The sequence below is a fragment of the Gobio gobio genome, assembly GCF_949357685.1.
Source record: "Gobio gobio genome assembly, chromosome: 2".
NCBI classification, from domain to species: Eukaryota; Metazoa; Chordata; class Actinopteri; order Cypriniformes; family Gobionidae; genus Gobio; species Gobio gobio.
In genome coordinates this window covers 7,071,181-7,092,192 of record NC_137098.1, presented here as the reverse complement: position 1 = coordinate 7,092,192, position 21,012 = coordinate 7,071,181, and the positions used below count along the sequence as shown (strand labels likewise).

The following is a 21,012-nucleotide window of genomic DNA, read 5'->3' as shown; positions in this document are numbered from 1 at the left end:
TTGTATTAATATTGTATAAGCTATTCAAATCAATTTCTGCAGCTAAACACAGATATACGTTAATAATGAATATTTCCTCCATAATTGCATACATAAAGAAATATGTTTATGTTAGTTCAGTTATGTTACCTGTGTCTGCAGTGTGCAGACACAACCACATTAACGATTTCAATATATGACTCATCCTCTCCGAAAAGGCCATAAACATTACAGATAACATCTGAAGTTACTATTAATTTACATACATATATCGTAAAGCTGATCCTGTGAGACTGAGACGCTGCAAATCGTGTGATTTTAGCTCAGTGTTTTGGCTGTACGTCAATGATGCCCTCTGCTGGGAGGGACTAGTAAGATGGCCGCCCGAGCACTTCCTGTGGAACGCATGAGACATCCAGTCATTTATATAGATCAGTGGTTTGAACACATTCGAATGTGTTTTCCACTACCTCTGGAAGTGGTCGAAAGTGGACAAGCTCAAAACGTTTTAAACGTTTACACCTGTATTTAGTGTTGACAACTTGTGATCCGATCGACCAAAACGCATCTTAATACCCGGTGTAAACAGGGCCTAACAATTCAAGTTACAATTGAGATCTGCCACCATCCAATCAGCAGTCGACGCATAAACCTACGGTGGCCCAGTAGTGCACAACACAACAAAATTTAAAAAGCATACATAAGTTCACAACACAACGAAATAAATCCACAACACAACGGAATGAAACCATAACACAACGAAATCAAGACACAACACAACGAAATCAAGTCACAACACAACGAAATCAAGTCACAACACAACGAAATCAAGACACAACACAACGAAATCAAGTCACAACACAACGAAATCAAGTCACAACACAACGAAATCAAGTCACAACACAACGAAATCAAGTCACAACACAACGAAATCAAGTCACAACACAACGAAATCAAGTCACAACACAAAGCAAAATCCACAACACAACGAAAAGTCCACAACACAACGAAATAAATCCACAACACAACGAAATCAAGCCACAACACAAAGAAAAATCCACAACACAACAAAATCAAGCCACAACACAACGAAAAATCCACAACACAACGAAAAGTCCACAACACAACGAAATAGCCACAACACAACGGAAATGCTCCCGACCACTAGGGGACTCTCGGTGTGCGGTAAAGTTTTCCTTGCCTTGTTCTATATAGATTCGCCAATCTCACAAATATTTAAACACTACGATCAGTTTTAAGTGTGCAGTTGTATATCGACATGAAATATCAATTAAAAATCACTTACGTGCATAATAGCTGCATATTTATACTCGAGAACGCTTTGACCCGCTGCCTCGGCGCTAAGGGAGCGTCTGCCAATTCCACCAAGTTGAAAAATAATTTGTATGAATTAAATTAACTTTTTTTTTAATTTTCAAATTCCAATGTTGTGTTGTGCATTATTAAGTTAATTTTACCAATACAATCAAGCTGTGGAATTTTAACATGTCTGTTTTTAAATGTTAAAAGTAATTTTAATTCATACAAATTATACGTTTCAACCAATTGGTGGAATTGGCAGACGTTCCCTTAGCGCCGTGGTATCGGGTCAAAGCATTCTCGAGCATAAATATGCAGCTATAATGCATGTAGGTGATTTTAAATTAAAATTTCATATAGATAAACAATGGTTAGCCTACATACTGTTAAAACTAATTGTGGTATTGATTTCTTTGTAAGATTGCAGACTCTATAGAACAGTGCAAACTTTAAAGCGCTCCGAGTGCCCCCGAGTGGTCGGGAGCATTTCCGTTGTGTTGTGGCTATTTCGTTGTGTTGTGGACTTTTCTTTGTGTTGTGGCTTGATTTTGTTGTGTTGTGGCTTGATTTCGTTGTGTTGTGGATTTATTTCGTTGTGTTGTGAACTTATGTATGCTTTTTAAATTTCGTTGTGTTGTGCACTACTGGGCCACCGTATAAACCCCCCCAATAAAGTAATAAAGTCCCGCCCAAAATTTTTTTATTTTTCAATAATCCTGTTCACTCAAGAAAAGATCTGTCGCTAGTTCCGTTACATTGCGACTTCAGTATTTTTCCTAGTAAATGTCAGGAGTGTAATTTAGCATTAGAAACATGTAGAGTGGTGATTGTGACGTTTTGACATTGTGTTCAAAACAACGTTTCCACCCACCATCATCTGCAAAATTCTGAAATCTAAATACGCACGAAGCAACAAATGAACAGTTTGGACCAATATTCAATGCCATGTGACAGAAATACAAACCATGCTTCAAAAATGTAAAAAAAAGTCTTGATTAAAATGGTGGGGATTCCTTGCATGCCACTTTATCGTATTGTATTTTGCATTAATAGAATTAGAGAGGTGTAATTTACAGTGGGGACATATCACACTAATTATTTTGTCTTTATAAACAGGGCTTGACATTAACTTTTTTCGCTGACCAGCCACTGTGGTTAGTGGTTTTCCAAAGTAACTAGCCACTCAGCATTTTCACTGGCCACAATTTTAACAGAGATACCATGGGGAAAAACTGCCATATAGATATTTGTATATGATCTCATAATTTGGAAGCAGGAATATTAGGCTGCAGTCACTTTAAGACCTAACGCACAGATCCATTATACTGTTACACATGCGTTTTCTTTCTCAACTCATCCAAAACTAACTAAATTTAGTGCTGAGAGGCGGCTTTATGTGCGCACTTTGGGTGTGAGCAAAGAAATCTGTGGGAATAAGTAAAATTATGCAGAAATTCAAGCCCTGTAACAGCAACAATATTCATCTGGAGCAAATTAAGCGAGTGAGTGAGTGGAGGCGGGTTTACAACACATTAAAAATGTATATATTATATATAAAACTCAACTTGCCAAAGGAGGAGTGACTGCGTTACACGCCACTGCTGAAGTACACACGCATTTGGTGGGTGTTAATGTCAAGCCCTGATTAAAATCATAATAAATTCATTATATTTCGTTTTTTCTCCAGGGCTGGATTGAGGAACCCTGACATAGACTGTTTAACCATAGAGTTAAATATCAGATTAAAATATTTGAGTGTAAGCTGATTAATATTCATGAGCTATGCTTTTGACTTGACATCACAGTTGGATGTGAAGGAGGACACAAGCACTAACAAGGAATCAAAAGTGCAGTGTGATGAAGATGAGATGAAGATGCATCAGCTGAACATCCGGGTGCGAGAGGTCTTCGCCAACCGCTTCACGCAGATGTTCTCCGACTATGAGGTGTTTGTCATTCAGCCCAGCCAAGACAAAGAGTCCTGGTTCAGCAACCGAGACCAGATGCAGAACTTCGACAAGGTAGTATTTCACAACTCATTTATTAACTCGTTTATTATTCTGTTAGAAAAAAATCATGTTGGTTCATTGAGGTGATTTTAATATGTTTTATTTATTCTGAAACAAGTACGTTTAGAGTAACTGGTTGGACTTTTGGATGCTGATACTCCTTTTAGCCTGCAGCAGCTTCATGGACCATTCCTACATTTTGTCCACTGCAGGCCTCCTTCCTGTCGGATCAGCCAGAACCTTACCTGCCATTCCTGTCCCGCTTCCTGGAGACGCAGATGTTTGCCTCTTTCATCGACAGTAAGATCCTCTGCCACGATGACGAGGACAAAGAGCACACGCTGCGAGTGTTTGATTCCCGTGTTGACAAGATCCGCATGTTAAATGTCAGGACGCCCACACTGAGGACCTCCATGTACCAGAAATGCACCAACATTGATGAAGCAGGTGAGACGGCTTCAGAAAACTGACTAGTTTATTTTACAAATGGTACCACTTGCATGCACGGTATGAAATTGGACTAGTCCACCTAAACTCAGAGCCTTTCTTGCAGTCGACTGCAAGCTCACATTCAGATCCGCCTCCATCCAATCAACGACCGATGGAGAGATCCAAATCTCCGTCCACTTCTGTTTTAGCACAACTTTAAATCAAATAAAATGTATATTATATTTAGTGTGGAAGCTTGTTTCAGCCGTGGAATAAAATAAATAAAGGTAATTTATAGTTTTGTATCTCACAACTCTGAGGGAAAAGAAGTAAATTGCCGGATATAGACATAGCTGACTTTTTTGCTCTCAGAATTGCGAGTTTATATCTCACATTTCTGACTATTTTCGGGAGAATTGTGAGATATAAAAGTACATTTCGATAATCTGTTACTGGTTATGTGTTAAAATATACAGAAGAAACAGTTCGTAGCCTCTTCAGTTTCATTGCAACTTCAAATAAAATACAATTTTGAATTTTACTTATAAATTATACATATTTATTATGGAAGCTTGTTTCCGCCACAGAATAAAAAAAGGTAATTGCGGGTTTCTCACAATTTTGAGAGAAAGTCAGAATTGCTGGATATAAACTTCAGAATCACAATATATACAGTACTGTGCAAAAATCTTAGGCACATTAGTATTTTCACCAAGTGGCAACCTCCGCCAGATTCTCTTGAAGCCAATACGGAAGTGACTTAAACTGCAATTCATCGACTGGCCACTAGGGACAGGCTCCAGAAGGAGCAGAATCTCATTGAGCCTCATGTTAAAATTGCCAACTTTACAGCAGAAAACACATGTTTACAGTACAAATTGTGGTTTTGGTCTATACGGCTAATTTTGCCCTTCATGACAACTTTGAGGGGGTTGAGTTTTTTTTATAACTCATTCGTTTACATTATATAAAGCATTAAAGTTCTGCATAATTAAGGGCGTGGTCACTTTGATTGACAGGTGGATTGTCGTTTGTCTGCTGTCTGTTAGTGATCACGTCACCTCAGCTCCAGCCTCTTTGACCATTTTCTGTTATCCGGGAGGGATTTTCACCCCCCCCAAAAAAATTATTTTTTTTTTGCAGTTATTTCTATTTTTTGCTGTAGTTTGTCAGTACGAAATATCAGTTTACATTTCCAAAAACATTCCTTTTGCCATTAATCGTAATGATCCAGTGAGATTTCTTCAAGCATCTTGGAGACGTTGCCACAGTTCTTCTGGATTTAATCTATCTCAGTTTTTTTTGTGTTTCTTTATGTAATCACAGATGGACTCAATGATGGTGAGATCAGATCATACCAGCTGTTGTCTGACTCCTTCTGCCTACAAAAATCTCACTGGATTATTACAATTAATGGCAAAATTAATGTTTGGAAATGGATATTTGCTACTGACGCTACAGCAAAAAATAGAAATAACTGCCTTAAAACCATTTTTTGGGTGTGAAAATACTAACATGCCTAAGACTTTTGCACAGTGTTGTATATACTCAGACTGGGTAAACCCAGCCCGATCTGCCGGAAAATTTGATTTCGCCCTGCAGCTCAGGCTAGAAACCTGTTAATTTTTCTATCCTTCTTCTGTTAAAAATTTGCAAGGACCAATCACAAACTGGCTTATCCACCTGGCACGCTACTGGCGGGTTTAACTAAACTGGTTACACCCAGCGCGGTATGCTGGCGATTTGATTTCGCCCTGCAGCTGTACATCACCCTGATCGTTGGTCTGATTGGTTGAAGGACTATCCAATTGCGAGTCATTTGAACTATGCTCGTCTATCACGCCTCTTGTGCAGTAGAAAATACAGAGCAGACTCCCCAGACCAATGTTCAGTCTTAAAAGATTGAGCTTGGTCTGGTGATAGCCAGAGTGACTTAGTAGGGTTTATATCTTATATTCAGACTTTTTTTCCTCAGAATTGTGAGATGAAAATTCGGAATTGCGACAAAAAAGTTAGAATTGTGAAAAATAAATGTGGCACTGGGCTAGAGTTAAATTTGGACCCTTCTTGCATGTTTTTCCTTCTTTGTGAATGTGAGGGCTGTTTTCAAATGGGTATTGATTGTGGCTTTATCTTTATTGATATGTGACCTTTATTTTCAGAAACCTTGCTTTTAAAATGTAATTGGAAAGTTAATCTATTTTCCTCATGAAAAAAAGGAAATCTACAAGTTTTAGCCTGTAATCCATAGGCATCTCGCTTCATATCGCGGTCATGCTGAATTCTTCTTACTGCAATGCATTATGGATAGGATTTTTGAATCGCATGCATTCATGCATTCAGATCTCTCGCATTAGCTCTGTTGATGAAATTGGAGCATTCAAGCACAGAGAGCCAAATGGAAATGGTATTTATTATTAACGTGAATAATGATTGATTAAAATATGTTTGTGCGGGGGAAACCATTTTAAAGCCTCTCATTTATCATCATAGAGCTGATTAGAAAGTTATATTATTGAATTTCATTTATTTAGAAGCATTTGTTTCATTGGTGGTGCTTGATAAGAAGTAAACCCCAAAGCGAAGTATTATAATTAAAAAAAAATAGCCATCAAGATGTATTTTGCATTCGTTTTTAAAAATGTATTACATTTAATTTAAAGGGACAGTTCACCCCAGAATTGTAATTGTCATTTACTCACTCTCAAGTTGTTCCAAACCTGTGTGAGTTTCTTTCTTGTGCTGAACACAAAAGAAGATATTTTGAAGAATGTGGTAGTGTGAAGAAGTTTTTCTCTATACTATGCAAGTCAATGGGGACCAGCAACTGTATTATCTGTTCAATATAGTATCTATATTGAACAGAAGAAGGAACTTCCTGCAGGTTTACAACAACTTGAGGGTGAGTAAATGATGACAGAATGTTCTTATTTAGGTGAACTATCCCCTTTAAGTGTTAAAACATTGTTCACAGCTCTTGCTGTTGCATCTCTAATGACTGATAGATCTTGTGTTGTGTAAGAGATATTTTGAGCGTGGCGTGTGGGTTCACATCAGTGGCTTAACTGTCTCTTTCATTCGACCACATCACTAGCTCGCTCTCCTCCCACCTTGTGGGTTTTGTGTCTCTGTGATGAAGGCGTTATTTCTCTGATGATTCATCAGTAATGTGTGTGTGTGTGTGACGTGTTCCTCCCTTGTGATGTGTGCCACCTCAGAAAAGGCCATTGAGATGAGACTGTGTAAGATCGACCACACGGCTCTGCATCCCCACCTGCTGGACATGAAGATCGGCCAGGGCCGCTACGAGCCGGGCTTTTTCCCCCGCTTACAGTCTGATGTGCTCTCCACTGGACCCACCAGCAACAAGTGAGAATGAATCTCTTGGCTTTTCCTACAGACATCAATTCATCAAGTGATTAGTACACAAGGCGTAGGCTTTTAGTGCCGTTGAAGCTGGCACAACGTGATTCAATTGGACATGTTCCTGGACCAGAATCTCTTGTTGGCCCTGAAATGACTTTCCCCTAAAATATATAAAATATTCATTCTTGTGAGTTTGAGTGGATTGACTCAAAACCCTCATTCAACTATTAGATCACTAAACATGTGGATGGCTGTTTGGCATTTTATATGCTTTCAAGGGGTGCTTGATTATGATTTGACTTTTTTAACTGTAGTTAGTGTGTAATGTTGCTGTTTGAGCGTAAACAACATCTGCAAAGTTAAATGCAAAGGGAGATATTTTCTTTTGAAGAAATCGCTTTTTAAGGACTACAACAAACGGCTGGTAGGGACTACAATGAGCTTATTCACGGGTTAGTGACATCACTAACCCTAAAATGTACATAAACCCCGCCCACGGAATAGCATGTCATAAAAGCAAGATGACAACTTAAGTTATAACCGTTAAAATAAACTATACCTGTTCTGTCTTCATGCAGCAGATATTCTCTGGCTCTGTGCATCTTACTACAGTTCCCTCACCAGCGATTTATAGATTATCATGACAGAATATGCTAATCAATGACGTGGAGATTCATCAACTAACCATTCAGAAACGTCTGGTCTCATTCTACATGTTGTTACTTCTTCTTGAGTCTCTCCATCATTGACCGACTCTGGTTTGAACATAAAAGGCTGAACAGTTTCTGATATTTTCAGTGCATGAGGTAATCAGAGCTGCTAACATGAGCTCTTGAAGCTCCGCCCTCTTCCTGAAAGGGGGCTGGGAGCAGCAGCTCATTTGCATTTAAAGGGTCACAGACAAAAACGACATGTATTTGAAAGTCAATTTTACAAAAACTCCCATATATCGCAAAAAAGTTTTTACGCTTGCATGTGGTGGTTTTTCAGGCATTTCAAAAAAGGAATATTTCGCTAAACTGCAATGGAAACAGTTTTTCGCATCTACAGGTCACTTGTCGTACGTAAAAAAAGTCACATGATCATTCTTTAAAGACGGCGCGGTATGTTGGGACAGAAGACAAGATTCTTTATTAAACTCATAAAAGACAAAAGAATTATGGGAATACTGGATTTTCAACAACAAAGCCACAATTTATCAAGACCTTGAAGCAGATATGATGTAGCCTAGAAATCTAGACACACCCTAATTTGCAGCCAGGGCGTCTGGCAACTCTCCGTTGGCTTGCGAGCTTCAAAAACCAAACTCTGGTCAGGCCAATCACATCGTGTATAGAGTTGGTGGGTGGGCTTAACATAATGACGGCAGAGTTGACGCGGTTCCGCGTGCTACTCGTAAACAAAGAAGCTGGCGAACAGTGGTCTTTCGAATCGGCTTTGGAAGACTTGGAGTTAAGCTTTTCTTTGAGAAAAGAACAAAGAACGCCACTGAAGTCATTCTTAAGAAAGGAGGATATGTTCAGAGTTTTGCCGACCGGATACTGCGAAAGTTTAATCTATCAGCTAGCTCCGCTTCACCTTCGTTGCTCTGGTTGGTTGTAGCGCTATCCTATTGCGTGCAGAGGGAATTTAAAAGACAACCGTTTATCCCGCCCATCAGATTGAGCCCTGCCAATGGTGTGTTCCCAGACCCAACATCTTGATCTGGCTCTGGCTTGTCAGGCTAGATATGATGGATAAACATCTAGAAACACCTCACACGTGGCCGCTCAAGTATAAGGCGCTTTCCTGCCATTAATGCTTGGATAACACGCCTACGTCTCCTTCCATTAAAAATAATGGCTAGTGCAGTAGCTGCGATTATATGTAAACCTACCAACATCTGTCTCCATGATTTTTTTAATGACTTATTCAAAAAATTACGTTTTAGTCGCATAACAACGGTTAATGGAAACGCTGTCATTTCGCAGTCGTTTTTTATTGACATTTAGAACATATAGTTTTGCGCAAATCTGTAATGGGACCCTGGCTATTGTTACTGTTCGTATCACTGTGTTTACAAGTGCTGAGGATGATCTGGAGCTGAAATTCAGATATGATAATGGACAATATGGTAATTCCAACACGCACTGTAAGCAATCGACCAATCACAACAGACTGGGCCTTCTGACCAAACAGAGCAGAGGAAGCTGAATCCTTAATCTGACCGTTTCAGACACTGTGAGAAAAGAGGTGATGCTGCAATGTATATTATGTGAAAATTAAAGTGTTTTTTGACCTTGGATGCATGTAAACCTGTTGTAGGAGACTAATATTAGGAACCTTTAAAATACCATAATAGGAGATCTTTAAATCTGCTGGGCAAAAATGACTGATTTGTTGAAATGATGGTTTGTAGCAACCTGAAAGCCATTCAGAGATGAAATATTTAGATATTAATTATCTTAGGAAAGGCTTATAAATATTCTTTTTGAAATGTTGCCCCAGCCGTAGCTGATATTAAATGTGTTCCAAGACCAACAAGGATGCTGCTCCAAGAAGGTGTCTTACTTGGGTAAATCAAGCAGTGAGACCATTTCTCATAAGCCAAGTGCAAACTATGGAGGCCAGTTGTTTGAATGTTTTCGTTTTAATCTAACAGTGGTGTTGTGGTGTTTTAGATGGGCGAAGCGCAGCGCACCAGCACAATGGAGGAGGAGGGACAGACAGAAACAGCACACTGAACATCTCTATCTGGACAATGACCAGAGAGAGGTACGGACAGAATGTGAAGTGAGTGAGTGTATGTATGTGTGTTTATGTATGTGTATATATGTGTGTATATAAATATACAGGGCTTGACATTAACACCCGCTAACCTGCCATTTGCGGGTGTATTTCAGCTGTGGCATGCAACAAAGTCACTCCCACTAGCCACTTTGGCGGGTTGAATATTAGTAGTCTTCTCAAAAGGCATCTGTTATAATCGTGTGACGCGTTATAACCAATCACATGCGATTCTGTTGAGTTTATGAATGTAATGTCTTCTTATCAGAGGCGTTCAGATTAGCTGGAGTTTTGTTCAGAGCCCGCTCTCACTCACTCTGAACTCTCATCATAAACAACAAAGCAGAGATGTAATCTGGAGATTCATTCATCATACAGTTATATTAACTGCTTTGGCTCTATATCAGCAGCGAAAATAGTTTCAAACAAAGATCACAGCAGAACCACAGCACATCTGATGATGACGGGCAAAAAGCTTGACATTAGACGTTCGATATTCGCGAATTTAGGGGCCGGCTCTAAAGTTACATATATGACGTTATACACGTTTCTAACTTCAATAGCATTTGAAGAGAATGACTTACAATCATAAAACGAACTATAAAGTGTTCATCTGGGTGTCCGGTATGATGCACACCTTTTAGATTTTAGATATTTAATAAAATAAACTGTCAAATCACATGAAAATATGTATTTCACTAGACTTCTGTATGGGCTCATACACAAAATAGGCTAGATTTAAATGTCATAGCTGATAAAACACTGATGAGAATGCTTAAGAATACATTATATTTACAGCAACAACAAAAAATTCAGACAAGCAACTGTTAGTGCTTCTCTGTCTAGATTAACCTTATCAGAGATAAATCGGCCTATTTGATGACTTGTTTTGGGTGTGTACAGTGCTCATTTACATATAGCCAACAACACATTTTGGCCAGTGAAAAATGCGAGAGGCTAGTAACTTTGGAAAACCACAAGTGGCTGGTGAGCAAAAAAGTCAATGTCAAGCCCTATATATATATATATATATAGATATTAGTGCTGTCAGAAATGGCGTTAACGCATGTGATTAATTCTTTCAGTTTAACGCATTAAAAATGTTTAACGCAGTTAATGCAGCATCCATTTTTTCTGTTATCCTTTGGCTAGTGTTACATATGATCACGCTTTTATTCATGCAAATGCTTTTAAACCAAGCTTGACAAGACAAAAGAGAACATGCTGACTGAATGTTAGGGCAGCACGATATATGGTTTTAGCATCGATGTCATGATGTGCGTATCTGAGCTAGTCACGTATATTGATCATAGCTGATCCGTGATCCGTTCGGGCAGCCGCAGCCCGGTTGAGAATGCATGTGATTCGCCAATCAATTGCAAAAGTTTAACCATCATAAAGATTATAATTTGCATGTGTTTTTAGGACTCGCGCACTGTTTTCTGTGCGCACACACAGAGCCAGGGAGACCGCACGTGAACGCCGGATTCATTGTGCGCGGGCATTTTGGCTTCATTTTCTTTTGAGCATACAGGGACATGTAAACGCAAAATGAAGTCAAAATGTCCATCTCGCAAGTATCCTCAGGTTATGTGTCGTAAAATATATTAGAAAAAAAAAACTGAAAATGTGCGATTTAATTCATATTTTTTTAGCGATTGACAGCACTAATATATATACATACACACACTAAAATATTTTTTTATATATGGATTAATGGAAGGAGCAAATAATGAAAGAAAGCAGCCAACAAATATCCAGCATACATGTGAAGTCCTTCAGTACTAAATGTTTTGTTGTTCAATGTTAATTTTATACAGTGCAATATTTTAGATCTCTACATAATTCCTATAATTCCATTTTTGTTTTTTATTATTATTACTATTTTCTACATTTTAAAATAATAATAATAATAAAGAAAGAGTTTCTGTGTCTACATTTTGAACTGGTAGTGTACATGTTTGTTAGCTTTGTGCATGTTTTACTAGTTTTGAATGTTTTTCTCCTGGTCTTTATGTTTATTTATGTGTTCTGCTATTTTTTTTGTCCGTTGTCATTATCTTATAGTTCCTTTCATGGCATGATTAATGTTTCTTCTGTTTTCGTTAACTTTCTCTTCCTGGATCTCTTGTCTTCACCCCTCTTTTTTTCACACTTGTCCGTCTCTCTCCTGTCTTCCTCACACTCACGCACACACGCACGCATGCACACATGCACGCACACACACACACATGTACACATACATGCAAACATACACATATACACACACATGCACACACACACATACACGTATGCATGCACACACACACACACACACACACACGTACCTACCACACACACGCACACATAACACGCAAACATACACATATACACACACATACACTCACACACACACACACACACATACACATGCACACACACACACGCACACATACATGCAAACATGCACACACATACACACGCACACATACATGCAAACATACACATATACAATCACATGCACACACGCACACACATACACGCCCGCACACATACATGCAAACATACACATATACACACACATGCACGCACACACTCACACAAAACACGCAAACATACACATATATGTATGTGTGTGTGCATTGCAATGCAAACATACACATATACACACACATACACACTCACGCACTCATACACACACTCACACACGCGCACACACACACACATACACACTCTCAGCATGTGGAGTGTCTGTTTTCTGAGCTTCAGCTTCTGCTGGCTCTGGACTACTACTGGTTCTCGCAGTCCTTCAGGCCCTGTCTAAAGTCCGTCAAGGTGGATGTGGTATGTGATGGATGAGAGATCAGGCCGCGCTCAGGCTGTGAATCTCAATCTGTGCCCACTTTGACATTCCCCATTGACCTCCCCATCTTCAAAGCTTGAGCCCACTTCCCCATCAGCCTCTGTAGCTTCCTGCTTTTGTCACATTTGCCAAATTGTGAAATCTCTCCCCTTATATATACAAATCAACCCAGATGTGAACGTCATTTACAATTTACTGCAGGGAAAGAAAAAAACTGTCTGGGTCGTATGTTGCCCCAAAATCAAACAAAATAAATGAGAAATAATCATTTGCATTAAAAAAAAATGAAGACTATTAATAAGCCCATTAAGATTTTTTTTGCATTGCCACATTTTTTCATGACCATTAAATGCATTAAACCCCTCCTCCCCTGTTGTATTCTCATTACTGTATTGCAAATGAGATTTTATGATTTTCTTCCCTGGAACACAAAAGGAGACATTTTTGAATAATACACAGTTGCATTAATGTGTGCTTGAGATATAGTGCGTGGACGATTTTCATGTTATTTTAGGACACTTTTACTGTGTGTGTTTTCGCGTCCTTTGTGGACTTGACGGTGCTAGTCCCCATATATTGTAAAGTTATAGAATATACTTCAAATTTGGTCTTTTTGTGCCCCACAGAAGAAAAAAAGTCACATGAGTTTGGAAGAAGCATTCCCTTAATTGTCATGAAAAAAAAATGACACGATTACATTTTTAATGGTCTTAAAATAGGTTTCATGTTTATGTATAATTATTTATATGTAAATTATATATTTATTTATTTATATATTTATTATCATTTTATTGTATTTTATGTATTTGATTCATTTTAATATTTTTATTTATTTAATTTAATTTTATTTATTTTTATAGTTTGATTTGGGGGTGAAATATAACCTGGAAATTTCTTCATGAGATTCAGCAAGCTGTTATTTAAATAAGATTTATTTAATAACCAAGAAATACCAAGTTCAGGATTGAAATGCTTAGTTATAGGTGTTCTGTATATTGTAAACCACCTGTGCTCACCATTGCGTTTAGCCCGTAGTCTGTAAAATAAAAATATATATGGATGACGGGTCTCCACTTCCTTCCACTGTAGAAAAATAAAGCCAAAATGTCCCAGAAATGGCCGCTGACATTGTGCACGATGACATAATTTGGAGCCAGAGTCTGCACAGTAGCTATCAATCATGACATTATGCCTCTCTTTATAGCATCAAATAACGAACTAAAACCAAACTTATTCAGAAAAACTCTTGAATGTCAGCATGATAAGATTAACTTAATATGACAGAAACAATCTTTAGATAGTGTTAGATATTTTGACTCGCATCCCATTTGATTACATGGAGAGGGTGGGATTTATGACCTATACTGCAGCCAGCCACCAGGGGGCAGCACACTTGGTTTAGCCCAGTGGACTCTTGGGTATTTAGCTTTTTAACTCTACATTTGAAGTAGCTCAAAAGCCACAAACTGCATGGAAGTCTTTTGTTGGGCATCATGTGACTGAATGATCTTGCCATTGCAGAAATACATCCAGGAGGCCAGGAACCTTGGCACCACTCTCCGCCAGCCCAAACTCTCCAACCTGTCGCCTTCAGTCATTGCACAGACCAATTGGAAGTTTGTAGAGGGACTGTTAAAGGAGTGCAGGAATAAGGTGTGTGTTTTGATCTTCCTCCAGGTTTGGTAATAGACCCAATAAACCTGGTATTGATATCCAGATAAATCAGGATGTAGGCGATAACTAACCCCATTTTACCTGTGACTCAGACGAAGCGCATGCTGGTGGAGAAGATGGGACGGGAAGCGGTGGAGCTGGGACACGGCGAGGTTAGCATCACTGGCGTCGAGGAGAACACGCTCATCGCCAGCTTGTGTGATCTGCTGGAAAGAATCTGGAGCCACGGTCTTCAGGTCAAGCAGGTAAATCGACAGCGTAATGCATGGGCGTCCGTTATGAATGTAGTCGGAGTGTTTGACCTTGTCGTGCTCTGTGTGTCTGCAGGGAAAATCCGCCTTATGGTCGCACCTCTTACATTATCAAGAGAGTAAAGAGAAGAGAGACGCTACTCCAGCAGGCCTCGGCCCTCCTGGTAAAACACTTTGAGTGTGATTACAATCATTTTTGCACATTGTAACTCTGTTTCATACCTCTAGCTGTCTACCTTATCTCGAGGCAGCATGCGGATCAAAATAGAACCTCTCAAGTGCCTGATTTGAAGGCATCTCTGTTAACGGTCACACACACACATAATCAGTGCTTCTCACATGGACCACACAAAAGACTCGGCTAACATGATTCCAACCATGACGTATGCTGCATTAATGCTAGGTCAGGGCTCCAGACTGTGGCCGGTTTTCTTTGTTAGAGCGCCACCGCTACGTTGCCCAAGTGCTACCATTTCTGTTGCATATGGAAAACATCAAATGGCAAACAAAATAAAAGCGTAACAAGACCGTTTGTCAATTCTGATCAATAATAGGCAGCGCAGCGCAAGCTCAGAACAGGTTCAATCTCAATTCTGAGCATGCAACACCGTTATTACACAGTGCTGGGAGATCCAGTGAGAATGCGCTTGAATTGGCCGCAGTATTAATAACATCCCTGCGAGATCTAGTGAGAATCATTCAAACTCTGAGCAGAATTCTGTTATAAACCATATCAGATCAAACAGCGCTGACGTGGAAGCCAGGAGAGACATTGTGCCATGGACGATCAAGTTAGAGAAAGCTTTTCAGTGCACAAATCACCAACGCTAGCTGTAACCATGGTATTGAGGTTGAATGTTTTAACATTATTCATTTTAGAGTTCGTACAACTTTTTGAGAGTGAAGTGCTTCACACTTTTTCCTGCACTTCAAAGCTCTTAATATTGTCCAATTTGAACATTATTTTTAATGTTATGACTAAGTATAATAGAAAAATCTTACATTTTTTCTCTATAAAAATGTGTTTTTTTCATGTAACTGTTGTTCGTAAAAGTGATAATCAAACAGTTTTACTGATAATTCAATTTTAAACGATAATACTAACCGCCAGTGCATTTTAACGTTGTTTATCGTGAAACCGGTAATCATCCCATCCCTACCCTCAAGTCATCCTAGGTGTATATGACATTCTTCTTTCAGACGAAAAAAAAAGTACTGGCTCTTCCAAGCTTTATAATGGCAGTGAATGGCTGTTTCTGTTTTGAATAGGGATGCACCGAATCCCAGCCTGATCTGCCAGCGATTTGATTTCGCCCTGCAGCTCAGTCTGGAAACCTGTACATTCATTTATACTGCTTCTGTTACACTTTGGCGGGAACTTTTCACTGCCTGGCTTATCCACCTAGCGCGCTATTGGCGGGTTCAACACGATGACGGATAGAGAAGCGATGGGTCGTTGCTCGTAGATCACGCCTCTTGTGGTCTTGGTTGAAGGATTATTCAATTGCGTACAGAGTCATTTGAATTATGATTGTTTATCACACCTCTTGTGCAGTAGAAAATACAGAGCAGACTCCCCAGACCAATGTTCAGTCTTAAATTGAGCTTGGTCTGGTGATAGCCAGACAAACTGAATCCAAGATTTGGGTTCGGATTCGGCCAAATATTGGGCTTTTTGACGGGGTTCGGTTTCTGCCAAACCTTAGAGATTTTTTCCACCGAACCGAACCCTAGGTTTGCACTGCGCGAGCTCCGCTGGTCGAACGTAATGACGCCACCGTTGATTATGGGAAGGTGTTCACTAGGTGGACCGTTCGAATGCAGTCGGCTGTGAGAAAGTGAAAATGGAACTCGTGCACAGAAAACATGTTGTTTGGCAGTACTTTCAGTCAAAAGAAGGCGATTCAAGTCGAGCTACATATTCAATTTGCAATGCCGATTTGTCTCATGGTGGCAAGGACCCTAAACAATAGCCGCTGTTAAAACATTTGCGTATGAAACATCCGAAAGAATATGAGTTGTGCATGAAGGAATCTACAGACAGCAGCCAAAATGCAGAAACTTAAGGTACGGCAAAGGAAGGACAGTCATCCTGGCATAATGTTGCCTATTCTTGATTAAAATTAAATTAAATAAAAAATACACTGCTGTAGGGATGCTCATTTCAGTTAATTTTCCCAACGACAACCGCTACTCATTATCCGATTATTAACCGCTAACTGATTAGATTATAATATTGAATTGGCATTAATTAAAAATACGATTGACGAGTGTCTGTGACCTGTTAAAAGACACTTTTTTCACGTGTTTATTTTACCGTGCAAACGGCAGCATACAGATCAGATAAAATATAAATAAAAATAATAAAATAAATAGGCCTACACTAAATATTTTTCACTTAAATAATTACCAAATATACTGAATCCATTTGAAGAACCGGAATAGTTTTTTTGTCACATAAAAATAGCAGGCCTACCTCAATCCACACCTTTATATGTTTATTTTTAATTTTTTTAAGTAACATGTCTAAGTGATGTGGGTTAGTCATAAAAGTCCATCAAAGTGCATCTATCCATCATATAACTGCTGCTCCAGTTGTTAATAAAGGCCTTCTGAAGTGAAGCCATGCATTTGTGTAAGAAAAATATCCGTATTTAAAACTTTACAATCTGTAATCTCTAACTTCCACTAACTGTCGTCCGCACGTTCATGAGAGACTGGCGTTCCAGCATATGACCAACTCAAATGCTAGTCTGGAGCCCTGCATGTCGTAATTACTGTTATTATTAGATAACAACCCATGCCATTCTATTATAGCACTATCAATGCCAATATGAATCTGCAGCGTCATAAAACACACAAACAGCATTTGTATTAAGACAGAACTTTTGTGAGTAACTTTTTAAGTGTTTTTATTTGACGTTCACTGAATTTGTTGCAGTGCAGTCTGGGATATATGCATTGCTGCCTAGATATATCTTAGCTGCCGACTGTTTGAAATGTTTACTATGATGCCGATTGCTTTCCAGGTCGGCAGCTCGCTAGGGTTTGGAAGAGAGAGCCAGTACAGTGCTTAGGTAGTTGGCTTTCATTGAAAACATGCTGAATAGCTGTATTATGTTTGATTTTTCAGCATATTTTCACTGTTTTTGTGTCTCAGGTATTATTCATGACACAGAGAGACGGAAGTCGGATGCTGGCTGTGCAATGCCGCCTCTCAAAGTCTCCTTGATCCAGGACATGAGGTGAGACGCGAACCATTATAGTGCAGAACAAAACAATCACACTACACAGAGTCCTTTGCATGTACTCTCAGTTTTTGGTTCTGGCTATAGGTTATGAGTGGTTTTGGTTTGACATATACAGCAATGTACAGTATGTGAAAATAATGCTTTTTGAACATCAAATCATGTAAATATATTTTAGCAGACCCCAAAAATAAGAAAGTATATAATAGTGGCTGGAGTGCAACAAATAAAGGAACGGGATATCTATCAACTCGCAGTACAAAAATCAGTCATTTTAAAGAGAACGTGTGTCTGTATATCAGAATAATACATTTTTGTGTCTAACATTTTAGTTAACACTTTAGTTTAGGGTCCAATTCTCACTATTAACTAGTTGCTTATTAGCATGCATATTATTAGGATATTGGCTGTTTATTAGTACTTATAAAGCACATATTAATGCCTTATTCTGCATGATCATATTCTACATCCCTTAGGGCGTTTTCACACCTGAAAGTCTCCACCAAGGTCCGAACCGAAGTTCATGTTTTGATACATTTTATACATTCGGTTAGTTTTGGTTTGGTTTCACATTGCAACTATGCGAGCGCACTAAAGAACTTTACATGACACACTTGCGTCTTGTCATCATCTATATGGGCTGCATCTTGACATTGATTGGTTTGTAAACGGACGTGTGTCTGACATCAGTGTCTTTGACGAATGAATTGAACTGACGCATATCGTTGCCACTAGTGAACAATTTCTAATTGTTTAGTTTAAAAATAGACATTTCAAGCTTTCTATACACAGATTTCTCATGTCTGTGAGGCAGTAGCTGTTGAGGTTTGGTTTATTTATGAGACATGTTCAAGAGCAATGCAAGTGATCGCTCCCGCGCCTCCATGTCACGATTGTTGTCTGCTATTGCCTATTTGCTTCTTTATTAAATCCAATTGGCTGATGAAACATTGATTAAAATTAAGATACAATTTATACATGACAAAATTCACTTTAAAGAAAGGTTTTCTACAAAACAAAACTTAATATAGTGGTCAAAATCATTTCTGACCTTCTGTCTTCTGACATATTGCGCATCTTTGCACTTTTCATAATCAATATAGCCGAGATGAAATGTAAAAATAACATTATAATATTTAAACATAAACAGGAAATGTAAATGGTCTGAAAGTCTGAACCATAGAGAAAATGCTTTCACACTAGAAATGAACCAAACCTTTGTTCAGTTTGATCCGGACCGAGACTACCTCTTTTTGTCGGACCAAATTTCGTCTGTTTGGTCCGGACCGTGGTCCGGGGGAGGTTTCACACCTGTAATTTTGATTCGGACCACACTGAAAAGTCAGGAAATCCGGACCAAACAAGGTAGGTGTGAAAGGGCCCTTAATCCTACCCAATACCTAAACTTAACAACTACCGCACTAACTATTAATAGGCAGTAATTTGGAGTTTGTTGAGGAAAAAGTTGTAGTTAATAGTAGGGCTGGGTAAAATTTTAATCGATTTTCATTTTTATGAACCGATATTGATTCTTAAATCTCAAGAATTTATTAGTCATCCTGTTTGAATGAATAAACCTAACTTTGTAGAGCCCCTCCCATCCAATAAATCGCAATAATCTTTGTGCTTTGTTACTTTTGATAAGATACAAAGTCTCAGATTTCAAATTACGTCCATTTTATTACGAAATAAATACCGTTTTGGCGCTGTTTAATGTGGTGTGTCAGATCGCAGTAGCGCAGCTCAAAAGAAGCGGCAGCGCACGTGAACTGATCATCTCCGCTTTAATACCAGTTACAGCACGAAATAAACACGAATGAACGTCAATGTTAAAAGATTAGTACAACGCACAATCGCTCAATCAGTGTTTGCGGAAAGACGTCAGTAAAACAGCTTGCGAACATTGTCATCTAACGTCACATTTACCTCAGAAAAACCATATCCAGTGTCCATAAACTCATTAGCCAGCTAGAAAAATTAACTCTAGAGGAGCATTTTGATAAGTATACGCACCCCATTACATAGGCTATTCATTATAATTTTTTGTGCTCTTCAATATTAATGGATGTTTGAATACATCTGTCAAGTTTTTATGATTGCCACCATTTAAATGTTTATATTTCAAAAAACTAATTAGAGTAGAAATATGATCATGTAATTGTAAAGTGGTAAAAACATAATTGAGTGTAATTTATGTTTGTATTTAAATCAGTTAATGCTAACCTTCAATATTAGTAATGCTCCAACTGACTACCATGTATAGTTTACAGCATTGGTTAAGAAATGTTTTCCTCAAGAAAATTTGCCATGTACTGTGTCTGATATATACTCACCTAAAGGATTATTAGGAACACCATACTAAAACTGTGTTTGACCCCCTTTCACCTTCAGAACTGCCTTAATTCTACGTGGCATTGATTCAAGGTGCTGAAAGCATTCTTTAGAAATGTTGGCCCATATTGATAGGATAGCATCTTGCAGTTGATGGAGATTTGTGGGATGCACATCCAGGGCACGAAGCTCCCGTTCCACCACATCCCAAAGATGCTCTATTGGGTTGAGATCTGGTGACTGTGGGGGCCATTTTAGTCCAGTGAACTCATTGTCATGTTCAAGAAACCAATTTGAAATGATTCGAGTTTTGTGACATGGTGCATTATCCTGCTGGAAGTAGCCATCAGAGGATGGGGACATGGTGGTCATAAAGGGATGGACATGGTCAGAAACAATGCTCAGGTAGGCCGTGGCATTTAAACGATGCCCAATTGGCACTAAGGGGCCTAAAGTGGGCCAAGAAAACATCCCCCACACCATTACACCACCACCACTAGCCTGCACAGTGGTAACAAGGCATGATGGATCCATGTTCTCATTCTGTTTACGCCAAATTCTGACTCTACCATCTGAATGGCTCAACATAAATCGAGACTCATCAGACCAGGCAACATTTTTCCAGTCTTCAACTGTCCAATTTTGGTGAGCTTGTGCAAATTGTAGCCTCTTTTTCCTATTTGTAGTGGAGATGAGTGAGACCCGGTGGGGTCTTCTGCTGTTGTAGCCCATCCGCCTCAAGGTTGTGCGTGTTGTGGCTCCACAAATGCTTTGCTGCATACCTCGGTTGTAACGAG

At 38.9% G+C, this 21,012-nt stretch overlaps 1 protein-coding gene across 5 annotated transcripts in view; it reads left to right on the top strand.

The window, feature by feature from the left end:
• Positions 1-21,012, top strand: part of dennd5a (DENN/MADD domain containing 5A) — a 94,502-nt gene that overhangs the window by 56,620 nt on the left and 16,870 nt on the right. For 2 of the 5 annotated variants that reach the window (XM_079801451.1, XM_079801450.1), the window contains 8 exons: positions 3,105-3,320; positions 3,521-3,755; positions 6,956-7,106; positions 9,764-9,857; positions 14,233-14,364; positions 14,478-14,630; positions 14,713-14,800; positions 17,797-17,881. In XM_079801451.1, the coding sequence (XP_079657577.1) occupies positions 3,105-3,320; positions 3,521-3,755; positions 6,956-7,106; positions 9,764-9,857; positions 14,233-14,364; positions 14,478-14,630; positions 14,713-14,800; positions 17,797-17,881 (1,154 nt within the window). Of the gene's footprint in view, positions 1-3,104; positions 3,321-3,520; positions 3,756-6,955; positions 7,107-9,763; positions 9,876-14,232; positions 14,365-14,477; positions 14,631-14,712; positions 14,801-17,665; positions 17,714-17,796; positions 17,882-21,012 lie in introns of all 5 variants that reach the window. The other 3 variants (XM_079801448.1, XM_079801447.1, XM_079801449.1) reach the window with 3 other exon arrangements.